Source organism: Heterodontus francisci, chromosome 36 (genome assembly GCF_036365525.1).
Source record: "Heterodontus francisci isolate sHetFra1 chromosome 36, sHetFra1.hap1, whole genome shotgun sequence".
Taxonomy (NCBI): Eukaryota; Metazoa; Chordata; class Chondrichthyes; order Heterodontiformes; family Heterodontidae; genus Heterodontus; species Heterodontus francisci.
The window spans coordinates 36,965,051-36,977,908 of NC_090406.1; the positions used below are offsets into that span (position 1 = coordinate 36,965,051).

The 12,858-nt window shown below is 41.2% G+C and overlaps 1 protein-coding gene across 5 annotated transcripts in view; it reads right to left on the bottom strand.

Moving 5' to 3' along the window:
- Window positions 1–1,680: 1,680 nt before the first annotated feature.
- mpnd (MPN domain containing) overlaps window positions 1,681–12,858 on the bottom strand; it is an 84,095-nt gene continuing 72,917 nt past the window's right edge. For 3 of the 5 annotated variants that reach the window (XM_068016548.1, XM_068016549.1, XM_068016550.1), the window contains 3 exons: window positions 9,453–9,542; window positions 8,121–8,213; window positions 1,681–7,679 (listed from right to left, as the gene is read on the bottom strand). In XM_068016548.1, coding sequence (XP_067872649.1) covers window positions 7,593–7,679; window positions 8,121–8,213; window positions 9,453–9,542 — 270 coding nt within the window. In that variant the 3' untranslated portion in view covers window positions 1,681–7,592. The remainder of the gene's footprint in view (window positions 7,680–8,120; window positions 8,214–9,452; window positions 9,543–12,858) is intronic. The other 2 variants (XR_010969566.1, XR_010969565.1) reach the window with 2 other exon arrangements.

Here is a 12,858-nt window from a genome sequence, read left to right on the forward strand (position 1 = left end):
TTGTGGTACTTGGGTAACAATTTGCACTACAGGCATTCATTAGGTATGTATTGAATTTGACAATTTGTCAGGCAGGATTGAACAGTTTCACTGCTATCTTGATGCAAGTGGAGCATTACAAATCCTGATTTTGTTACAGATTAAATATTTGCAATTTTCCTGAATCTGCTGGGGACCTACAGTAACTCTATCCAAGCCACTGATCCAACAATGGAGAAACAAAGCCGCACTTTTTTTCTCAATCACATCTTTTGCAGTTGTGATTCAATAAGAGCATTGAAGACAGGCCCAAATCTGCACACTTTTAATCCATCTATTAGTCATTTGTTATTACCAGAACTTGGAAATTGCCAATATTTAAGCAGTCTAGAGTCCCACATGTCAAAGCTTTGAGCTTAAATGGCTGTAGCTTGCTGGTTGGTCTCCTGGAGCAATCTAATCAACTGCATTATCTTGCTGTTCTCAAACCATAGTCTTCAGAGAATTCCGATGCCAGTAACACCCACGAGTCAAAGACTAGTTTTTTCCTGGTTGGAAAAAACAGATTTATTTTTGTCTGTGGCCAGCAGTATAATTATTGTAGTTTGTGACTTCACTCTGTGTATGTCATTTTTTTCACCCACTTCTGGAACTCTTCTCAATTGATGTGAAATCCATTTTTAATATGCATTCAACACTGCAACTGTAGTGTTACAATTCATGCTGTTGTCACACGTTAAATATCTTCCATCTTCTGCATCTGTTGATAGTTCTTCATTTACACTATCCCAATGCCCATTCTATGTGTGAGGAGGCAGTGGTGTGGGATGTCTATTTGACCATGAGTAGCATCACAGTGAATACCCTCTCTTGAAGGTCCAAAATTACCTTCTCCTGTTTTTCATTGGGAATATGTCTTTGTCTGTACTAATGCCTTTCTGATGAAATTGCAGCCATGAACTCAGATTTTATTGCTGGATTAATTACAGAAAAAGTGCACTAATCTTTTAACGATTTCAGCCCCACCTATCCACATTTCTGTTTTTCCCAGACAGGGACCTGTTGCATATTTAGGCCTGCAATCTGGGGCACTGCCCTCATTGTCCAGTTAACTCAGTACAAACCAGCTATCCTGAGCTCTTCGAGGTCACTTTCACCCTGGGCAGTTCATTTACCAACCAGGCCATCAATTAGAAACTGCAAATGGAGCAGCAGTTATAAGACTCCATTTTAAGATCAATTACGTAGAAGTTCAAACCTTCCACATATGGGAAAGCTGGAACACATCAGGATCTCTTTTTGCACGTACTGCTGGCTGGAATGTCGGGCTACAGTAAGCTCCCATTAGGTTCCAGGAATCAGGAAAGACAGCTGGAAAAAATTACTAACTGGGAGAGAGTAAACTGGATTAAATCCAAATTTCCAATTCACAGGGAAAAATAATTTAATAAGCTTTTATGTAAGCTCTTAGTCACTGTTGCTGCCCCTCTAGTCTTGTCCAAGTTGTTGTTGTATATGGGTCGACCACAGTGAGGGAGTTTCCTGATCTCTCAGGGTATCAGACTGGGAAATGCACTTAAATACAGTCCTCAGGAAGCATCTTAAAACAAATTCAGTTGAACAAACATTAGATTTTCAAAACCATTTTATTAGTGAAAACTAAAACTTAAAAATTATATTTTAGATTTTAAAAAAAGTGTCTACATCTGGGTTTCTCAACATAATTGCAATTCATAAAACAGTTTATGAATATTTACAGCACTTTTACATTAAATTCACTTGGTCTATTCAGTAACAAGAAGCCACATATCCTGTTTCGGCCATGACTTGAAAAGATGATCTTTAAATAGGCCTGTTGCTCCTTTGAAGACACTGCACAGTACAGTAATGGGTGTGATGCACCCAGTGTTGAGCCACAATCTTAATAACCTCTTCTGTGCTCATGAAGGTGAAGGAGCTTAGTGTCAGCATTAATCAATTCCAGGTTCGGTACATTTATGGATCGTTGAAGTGTAAAGCTTCTACTCTTTTCCAACAAAGTGCCTCAACCTCCTAACACCTTTTACTGCACCAATGTTTTCGTATCAGCCTCTGGTGGTCTGACTGAGATCGCCTGACTAGTGCCACTAACTGGTTGTTCTGTACACTGGGCCCTTACACATTAACTGCCCCAAACTCATTTCACAGGGACCCCTCACTGGCCAGTTGCCACAGCAGAAATTTCATCCCAACAGTCTTGGTTGAGTGTTAAATATCATGTGCATGTATGAAAGAGACATCTCAGGTATCATTTGCCTCCAATTTACTATTCCATAAACAGCCTCTGCACAATCTGAGGATTGTAGGTAGCTCTTTTGGTATTTTATTTCTCATGAACATCAGCCATTTAGGACCAATTAAACAAACACTTGTAGAGTTTAACTATACTGTTGATTATTAAAGCAACATCCAGGCTACCTTAAATTCTAATGAAAGGTCACACACCTGAAACAACTCTGTTTCTCACTCCGCAGATGCTGCCTGACATGAGTATTTCCACTATTTTGTTTTTATTTCAGATTTACAGTAACTGTAGTATTTTGCTTTTGTACCTTAAATTATTGTTGGACTACTAGTCAAAAGCTAGACAACTGCCAACTCTCACTGAACTTCAGATCCATATATATAGGTTTCATCCAAGTTACCATGCATCAGTGCTGAGCCTGATCCTGTCCTCGCCCATTGTCAAACTTTGCAGTATGAATATCTGGATAGTGATGCTGACTGCTTTCTCCTAGTCTCCCTACCTATTCCAGAGATGTGGGCCAATTGTAGTATCTCTACTACCCTGTCCCAGCTGCGATCAGCTAGCACAGTACAAACTAGGGATTGACTATTCTCCAGTTTATTCATTATGGTATTGGAAAAAGCTGGAAGAAGTGTCTTCAGTCAGGCACCTGACTCCGAACATTGGTCTCAGTGCTGGGTGGCTTTGAAACTTGAGAATGAACACTCGCAACTCCAGATCTCATACTTGGAACACTGAGGGATGTGCAATGATGGAATTCTCCATCACAAAAGGCAGAGACAGCAGGGGAGCAGAAATGGACAGTCAAAATGCGAATCTGAGTGGCTCATTTAGCAGTTCACAACCTATAGAACATATACTCCAGGAAGAAAATCAAACAGAATTAAGTAGAAAAATAAAACTTATTGAAAATATAACAAAATAAGTTCTGTTATGAAAAGCCAACCCAAATTTGTTTGTACAATGTCTGTTCTGATTAACTTGAGACTGTTGGGAGCCACGTTCATCCCAATGAAATCCAAAGATAGAAGTTTGCTTTTTTTCTGGAAATATTTCCCCATTCCACAAATGCCTGCAGCCACTCTAGTGCCTGGCCTCTGACTCTTCCTCCCCTCTAAATCTAGGCAGTAAGTATTAGAAAGCCAATTGCTGATGCGTGGCAACAAATACTGTCCTAATTGCCTGACCTCCACACACAAATGTTCCAGCAGGGGTCAGGATAGGAAGTGGGAATCCTGGCTGGTTTTCCCTCTTCCTTACTCAGCGAGACTAGCTGTAGCAGCCTTACTGTTTCTCTCTCTTCCCACACTGCCCCCCCCCAGCTAAAATCTATTAACATGAATAAGTAAATCAAACACTAGGTTTGTATGATGCAGACATCTGAAATGATTGAGAAATAGAACTTTTTTCCCTTAAAAACTGGTGACTCTTTAAAGTGCTACAAGAAAAATTCATATAAAAATATAATCACTAATGCCCAGAACCATGTGTAATCACAACACACAATACAGACAGACAAGAATTCCAGTAATTGAAGCATTTTTCAGGTTTATGTTCCACAGTCCCCGAAAGGTGGCTGTAAGTTGGTCTATTAAACACAGTTGACAAGGACTGAAAATCAGAACTTTCACTAGGATTCAGGTTAAGCATAATGGATGGAAGGGTCTGCAAAGTTTTCAAGCAGCGAGCAAATCCCACTAGGGTCCTTTACATTAAGTCAGAGGGTGCACTGCTAAGGACAGGAGTATTATACCATGTAAAACACATTATTCTGCTGCTAAAATACCACTGTGTCCCCCTTTTAAAGGTCACAAAGTGCAATTGCTATACATTAGAGGTCAATTAGAGGCTAAATGCTCTTAACAGCTCCTCAGATCAATGAGAGATCATTAGTGACATGTTAAAGTCAAATTAAGCTATTTTCTGTTGGTGCAACAGTTTATAGATTGAAAGTGATTCTTTTTTTCAAATACTCTCCTGCAACTTTCAAATGTCACAGATGGTTGTCTGGAGAAGCCATTTTTAACTGTGCAACACTAGTTGTTACAGGCTTTCTCACTGCTGGTGGGGAAAATCTGAAGTTGAATTACCAGCGTCACACAATCAGGTAAATATCTGAACAAGCACTCCCAACACAGAGCCTTGCCTGCTGGGGCAACTCAGGCACACTTCATGCATAACTGTTTTCTCCATTCATGAGGGCATATTACTTTGATTCCAAGCACCTTTATTGCTACCAATATGAGCAGTAGGCCTAGTGACAGCATGAACAGTGATAAAGGAAATAAAAGGGTCACTAATTCCAAGTGAATCTCTACATTTCAGTTGAAGGCCATGCCCTGATCTCAGGGCCTGTTGACCCACAAGGGTGTTGTTCTTGTGCAAACATGTGATGTATTTGTACCAAATTCTCCTTTGTGCTATGTTTACCATGGGTGTTAACCAGTTAAACTTCCCACATTTAGATAGCGTACAAGGAATTTTGGTAATACTGTGTTAAGCATTTGCAGAAGACCATCAACAATTTGAAATCTATCCCACACGGAACAGCAGCAGCCTTACTGGCAAAAGTGGCTTCACTCAGGTAAGCAACTGCCATATTCTCTGTCCCCATAACATGTTCATACTGGGGAGCTCCTCCCTGTGCTATGTCAGGTAATGGCTTATACACCTTTGGTAAACCTCAAGTACTGCAGCATGACTGATACAAGGACCTGCATCTGCTCATGAAAAGCTGTAGACCTCCTCCTAATGTCAGGGAAATGTCTGTAAACACGTTTGTAAAAACAAATTTGCACTGCTGGTGTGCATAGGTGACATGATCAGCCAGCCCTCGCTTAGCCAGGTAAAATGGCAACAGTGCTCTACTCATTTGCTGGCAGAAATGCTTTGTTTTTTTGGAAACCCGCCTTGTGAAAGCTGTCAGGGCCTCTGGGCAAAACAGCGTAATATAATCGTGATATCACATTTGCTAAAAAAAGATTGCTAGAACTACAGCCACGGGCAAACACAAGCACCCGGATGCAGCAGTGTCATCTAGTGGCCAAAGTAAATGCTTCTGTTGGTGCCAAACACTATTTCTTGGTATTCATATGTTTCTATGGGACTGTGGAATTCTATAGCCCAAGCAACCTATAACTTATAGCACACTAGCATCAGAGAGTACACAGTGTGTGATGGGGAAAGTTTTACTTTACAAGGAATATTGTTGGGGGCGTGATGAATCATCACAGTTAACAGCTGGAGTAGAGCAAGTGGACTGCAATCTGTTCAAGAACTCAGACTGCAATAGGTAAGAGCTTCTGCAGCACATGAGTATGATTTGAACTGGTTAATAAGTCATCTTGAAAAGATCACAGTAATGTCTGAGGCCACTGCTATTTTAGATGCAATCATTTCTGGTTTAACCCTGAACTGTCCCAGATATTCCTTCTGCCCCTACTCCTCAGAAGGCATTAACTCCCGTGCCAGGCACTTGCCCGTACGCAGGAGCGGGACCTGTAGCTGGACTTCCCACTTTCCAGCCCCGGGGATGCGGAGGCCAATTTGCTCCATCCTGGGTAAGATCAGCAACAGATCTGGATGGAGCCTGGAATCCTCTGGTTTCTACAGCTATAGAACACAAAGTGGTTCATTTATTAACCAACTGATGACAATGACCTGTTGATATCCAACCAGAGATTGGAATTACAAAGTTGACAGGATAGTGTTTTGTTCATCAGGAGGAGGATTTGCTGAACATTTGTAAAACCTTCAGGATTTTTTTTCTGCAGGCTGTCAGTGGGTGAGGTTTTTAGTTTTTAAAAGCACCTCCCAATTATTATTTTTAAAAGAACCATCTAATGGCTCATGACAGTAAAGCCCTGAATGACTTACAAATCACTCGTATCTGGCTCACCAGAATTAGTCACCTTATTTGAGCTTGGAATTGCTGTATTTAGGTTCTTGTCTAACTAGGTATGAGAATGAGACAAAAGTATGGCCCCCAGCTCTATGGATGTGAATTTTTTTTTTACTAGCTCTACTGTAGGCTAAGTAGAATCTTGGTTAAAGGAATGCGTCGATGCTGACTATGCATAGTGTGTGTCTCAAATTCCCTGCAGGTTGAGCTCCTGCCTTGAAACCCCAAACATGGCACCTGTTAAGTATGACTCCTGCCAGCTGCTCATCGGAAGGGGGGAGTGCATATTGGTTCTATAGTTGTAATAGGGGGCTTTCATCTGCTCATTGCATGCTGGGATAGTGCCACCTAAATTATATCCCTTGTTTTCTATCACAGGACAGCAAGAAGAAAGGGAATCATGTTAAATTTCCACTAACAGCAGTGTTCAGCTGAGTACTTCATGGGTGTGAACACCAAGGCACAGGAAGCATCTGGTGTGCTGGGAATCAGAGAAATGGGAAGGCAGGTTCTAAATACACCTCTTCCCCAGGTTCTGTTATGAATGTGCTTTAGGCAGATTCCAAATCAATGCAACAAGACCGCATGGAGTTAGAAAGTTTACATTCTCTAGGAGGGGTGAGCGGTGGTGATAGGGTTGCATATGTTGGGGTTCCCAGCAACATAGATTGCTGGTATTTTTACAGTTTCAACACTTGGAGGTCCCCAACACAGCTATGCACATGTGCAAAGGAGCAGAAGTGAGACTATCTGCCAGCTATTCTTACGGTGGCAGACCAATGAAACTCAGGTTAAACCCCTGTAGATGTCTAACTTTGTACTTAAACAATTAAAAAACACATGACTCCTCATCAGAAACACTTCAAGTTTTGTGGCAATCCTGTCATTTCTCCCCCTCATTAACCAATACTGTGCAGCTATCTCCTTGCAGCTTTTAATTTTGTTACTGTGGCCCTGTTTCCAACCTCCAATAGCATACTTTTAATTAGGGTTCTGGCCTTTCTGTTTATGTCAACAACAGGATTCCAGCTCATCCTGCAAGCTTGTGAAAGTCAAGACACGGAGATGGCGCATGAGAGAAAAAAAAAAGAGTTAAATAAATCACTCCCGCAACATTCTTCAATTCATTACTTGAATGTAGTGTCTCTGAAGGTCTCAATATTTAACATTTTGAATTCCCGATGGCATTTTATCATGAAGCTCGGCACCAACAGTCTACAAATTGAAACTGGTGTCAACATTCAGCCACTTTGAGGCAAATTTGTTTCTGTTTCTACCACAAAAACTATTCAAAACAGAAAACACTAAATAATCACATTCCGATTACCCTGATCTCTTCTGAATAATTTCCACATTCACCTTTTTCAGTTCTTTTTTCCAGCTTTGTTCCTTTTCCAGAGATGCTAAGAATCCAGCTGAAGTTAACTAACTGCAGGCACCCAGCTGGTTAAAAATGTGTTCCAGAACTTTTACAAAGGTTTGGTCCTTAGGTGTTTTATTGGCCAGGGATCCCTTCAATACAAAGAAATAAAAAAAAAGTGGTTAAGTTAATAAATAACCATGTCAGCAAATCGCAGTAACTGGTTGAATTTCCTTATGCCTCTGCGAAGCATCCTGGGAGACACTGAAGGTTCTGTATAAATACAAGCTGTTATTGTTGGTGCATACAAACAGATTAGAGTTACCTACATGCCAAAGCTCAACAATGGGCAGTCAAAGTATTTGGCAATAGGAAACATGTCTTCAGGAAAGCTTTGCAATTGCACACAGCTTGTGCCTGAGAATGCTTACTGATGATCTCCATTAATGAAAAATCTCATCACCCCATTCTTCAATCCGCATTTCCTGTATGTTGCTGGTCTGAGGTGCACATGGAAACCAAAACACACTAAAATAAACTATCTGGGATCCTCAAATACAAATAAGAACATTCGGGGAGAAAAGCCGACTTACTTTAACTTTATCTAAATATGTCATCTCCTCATTCCATTTGTCTTTGAACTTCACAATGTCTGGAGCTGCTTTGTAATATTCCAAAAGTAACATCTGCAAAGGGAATTCCAACAAAACCTATAGATTATTAAAATCATCACGTCTGTCCCATTTTCCACCACCTTCCTCACTTTGAACAGACTCGAAGAGAGGTTTCAATTTAAGATGTGTCCACACCTACCTGTGATGTTTTCAGCATTGCCCCATTAATGTGACAGCCTGTGACATTGGAAAACTTTTAACAACTGCTCTGAGTTTGCATGCACTTGCAGATTCTGGTCACTGGGTGGGACTAGAGGGCATTATTGAAATGTTCCTGAAAGCTCGGGAAACAACACTGGATTTTTCCCTCCAGATCTTTTCCCCTTTGGCAGGTGTTATTTGTTAAAACTTTAGAATTTTATACTATATATGTTAATGATATTTTTCTCCTTTAGGTTTTTCCTCTTCAATCCTCAATGTTTGACTCCAATCGGGAGGTTCCCAATAGTGAGTCTTGTCTGCCTCCCAACGCCCAAGGGCCTCACAGCTCCAGCGACCCGGGTTCGGTTCTGGGTACTGCCTGTGTGGAGTTTGCAAGTTCTCCCTGTGACTGCATGGGTTTCCGCCAGGTGCTCCGGTTTCCTCCCACAGCCAACGACTTGCAGGTTGGTAGGTAAATTGGCCATTATAAATTGCCCCTAGTGTAGGTAGGTTGTAGGAGAACTGTGGGGATGTGATAGGGAATATGGGATTAATGTAGGATTAGTATAAATGGGTGGTCGATGGTCGGCACAGACTCGGTGGGCCGAAGGGCCTGTTTCAGTGCTGTATCTCTCTATGACCCATAATTTGTTGCCATTTGTGTTCAGAAGAGTATCTCTTATACAAGGAGAAGGACATGGAGCAGGCAATGGGAAAGAAGGGACAGGGCGGGAAGCAGACCAAAAGGAGAAATTATTTTTAAGGAGGCTCCTGAAGGATGAGCTTCATGCTGAAGTGCTTTAGTTCAGGGCAGTCACTGCATGATAGGCCCCTGAAACTGACACTCACTTTCTAGAGACACAATGGGAGAAACTGGGATGGAAGTGGGCAGGAGTTAGAAACAAAATCATAAAACCACTTTAGTGTTTTAAGCCGCAATGTCATCTGAGCCCCAACAGTGTTCAGCTTGTAACAGACTACCAGGAATCCAATTCCAGTGGGTCATGCTACAGCTTGCAGTGCATAGGCGGGAATACTGAAGAGCATACATCAACGTTCAAAGGTATATTTTCAGTATGTGAAGCCTGGTAGTCATAAAATTAGAAGTACCATTTCATGTAGGACGTCAGAGGTTAGAAACGTATCCTGCACGTAGGTCATCTCTACCTCCATGGGAACACCATAATCGTTGGGCTTTTGCTAGAAGAGATGAAAATAGATTAAAAGCAGAGATGACAGCAAAGCAGAAACAAATGGAGATGATATGGACTCATCAGCAATAAGATGGCCAAACTTTCAGCCCACCTCTACAGCACCAATGCTGCAGGTCAAGTACTCTATCATGTTACAACATCCCTGCTAATTTCTAAACCCAGTGTCCACCCACAATTCACTGCCCAACTTTGGAATCAGAGGCAGAGAACTTCCACACCTGCCCGAAGTGGGCACGAGGTCAGCGCAGCCCCTGTTCTGCCAACCAGTTCCTGCAGACGTGAGGCCTGAACTTAATCCAGGCTCAAGTACATACCATTGGCGAGCTGTGTATCCTAAATGGACACCCGCTATAGTTCACTGATGGTGGGAGTTTTGCATTGGATTTCATTTTGCATATTTAAGCAGTCTCAAGTACATTTCAGACATGCAGGCTGCTTGCCTGAATATTGCATCAGGCAGACTTTAGGCATCAGAGGTGGGGCTGAAGGTCACTCCTGCCCAGCTCGCAGCTGAATGTGCAAGTGCAAAACAGGCAACCATGAGTTGAATTTCTACCTCATAGAATTTTATAGGACTACGGAATAGAAAGAACTGATATTAATATCTCATGTTCATGTCCTTTGGATGTCCCAAAGTGCTTCACAGCCAATGGAGTACTTTGGAAGTGTGGTCACTGTTGTTTAGTAGGCACACAGTAAGATCCCACAAACAGCAAGGAAATAAATGAAATCTGTTTTGGTGGTATTGTCCCAGAGATAAAATGATCCAAATCATGCAATGGGACTTGAAGCTTAACCTTCTGATCTCTGATCCAAGTTGACACTCAAATGAGACTATTTGGCCGTGTGCTGGCTCTCTCAGATATCCGTTATTCCCATTACCCACACTTAGTTTTATCTTTTTCAAATATTGATCAACAACACATTTTAAAGCTATTATAGTGTCTACTTTCACCATTGTCTCTGGTAGGTCATCCCTTGTCCCAATAACCCTCTGCATTAAAAACAATTTCTCCTAACCTTTGTTCTTAATTATAAACCTTCTAATCAGCACTGACAATAGTTTTCCCTATTTATATAATCAAAACTCCCTAAATAATTTTGAACATTATCTCTTGTTAATCCTTTTGTTCCAATGGTTTCTCCAGATTCTGTGGTAACACCTTAGTAAATTTCTTCTGTAGCTTCTTTTATTATTTGTTTTTGGATGTGGGTGATTCTGGCCAGCTAGTTAAGGATTGTCCACCCCTATTTGCCCTGAGAGCATTAAGGGTCAACTACTTAGTGTGGGACTAAAGTCACATCTAGGCCAGACCAGGAAGAGGCAGCAGGTTCTCTTCTGTGAAGGACATCAGTGAACCTGTTGAGATTTTACAACAATCCACCAACTTACATGGTCATTTTCTGGTGCCAGATTTATTGAATTTGATTATAAAGCACCTAATCCAGGCTGACACCTCTGTGCTGTTCTGAGCAAGTGTTGTGTTGTCAGATGTGGCGTCTTTAAGGTGAGACATTAAACCAAAGCTCCATCTGTCCCCTCAAGTGAAATGTAAAAAATCCCATGGTACCAATACAGGAGGAGCAGCGTCCTGGCTAATACTTATCCTTCGGCCAATATCACAAACATTTGATCTGGTCATTATCATATTGCAGTTTGGACCTTTCTGTACATAAATTGGCAGTCACATTTCCTAAGTTCAACAGTGACTACACTTCAAAATACTTAGCTCTTTAGGATGTCCTGAGATCATGCAAGGTGCTATAGAAATGCAAGTTCTTTTAAGAATCCATATAAAAAAGTATCCACTACATTTCCTTTTGCAGTATAATCTCCTATTTCCTAAAAAGTATTACATTTTTCATGCATGACTTTCCTTTTACACATCCATATTTGATTAGAGTCCCAGAGGTAGGGAAAATGTACCTGGTGATAAATGACACACCTGAGACACAGGCAGTGGAGTGTGAGAACAGGATTGTGGGTGGTTTTCTAAAGCATTTTAAATGAATCAAATGAAGATTAGTTTAATAGTGCTGATTAATAATAATGTGGTGCTGCACATTTCCACTTTAAATCATCAGAAACCTACAGAAAATCTGCTTTTGCAAATGATTAACAAAAGAAAAAGCACTTTCTTTGTGCTTAAAAGATCCAATCATACAGTGCTGTCTTGCCATTGGATTTTTGAGGTGTCAAATATCTCTATGTGGATATTCTGGTCTCTAAAGTACTAATTACAGAAAATTAACTGACATATTAAAGTTTTTCTACTGTTTTACTATGTACGGTGCAGTTAGAGTACAAGGAAAGAGGCTTTACCAGGGTAAGGTGTGCGGGGTACAGCACAATCGGAAGTAATGGCACACTAGAATTAGCAGCAGCACACATGCGCACGTAAAAATACTTGAATCCCCAATAGCTTCAGATCAAATGGAGTCCCTGGAGGTCAAGTTGACAGAAGATCTCAAAGGTTTATTACAGCTAGATTATATACAGTAGAGCTAACTATTTAGAGAACCTTATTCTGGGTGTTACAGATGCAGAGTGACTCAGGCTTGTAGTCACATGACTGCATACTAGCACATAGCTCAGAAAGGGACATCACTCTTAAAGTCAATCACACAATATCCCTTTTCTTTCCAAAGATAAGTCTCGTATGCTAAAAGTAAAAATACATAAAATTAGATATCAAAATTATTTACACATGGATAGAGATTATGAACTTTACAAATATAGAGGCTCAAAGGTCCATATATTGTCTTGGTGTTTTGACAATTCTTGCTCGGGAGTTTGCGTCTCATCTGTTGCGGTTCTTTCTGAAGTTTCTCCCTCTCTGCATTCAGTTTCTGTTCTTCTGCCTTCAGCCTGCTAAAATACTCTGTTGCTCTTCTCAAGATGACCACCTTTGGGGCCTTGTCATTCTTGGAAACTTCCGGCACCACATCTCAAAAAACCAACAGACAATGCTTCAACTCATTTCTCCTCTGCCTCTTCAGGACATTGCATGTCCTTTGCTTCTCCTTATCCTCCGTGTCTGAAGGCTTGGGGCTCAAAGTCGAGGACTTGTTGGGGAAGAGTACTTGGTCTCATGGAGATACCTGTCCATTCTGCCTCGTTGTAGTACTGGGGTTCTCTAGAGAGATGTGAAGGCTCAGCATAGTTGTGCTGTAGCTGGGTTTCCAGATTGTGCCATTTGATGCTGGCCAGAGTCTGCAAGCAGGTTCCGGTCCTTGGGGATTTCTCCTTGGCACTGCTCTCGTGGATAGTTATGATGTCGAGGTCCTTACACTCTGGTAGA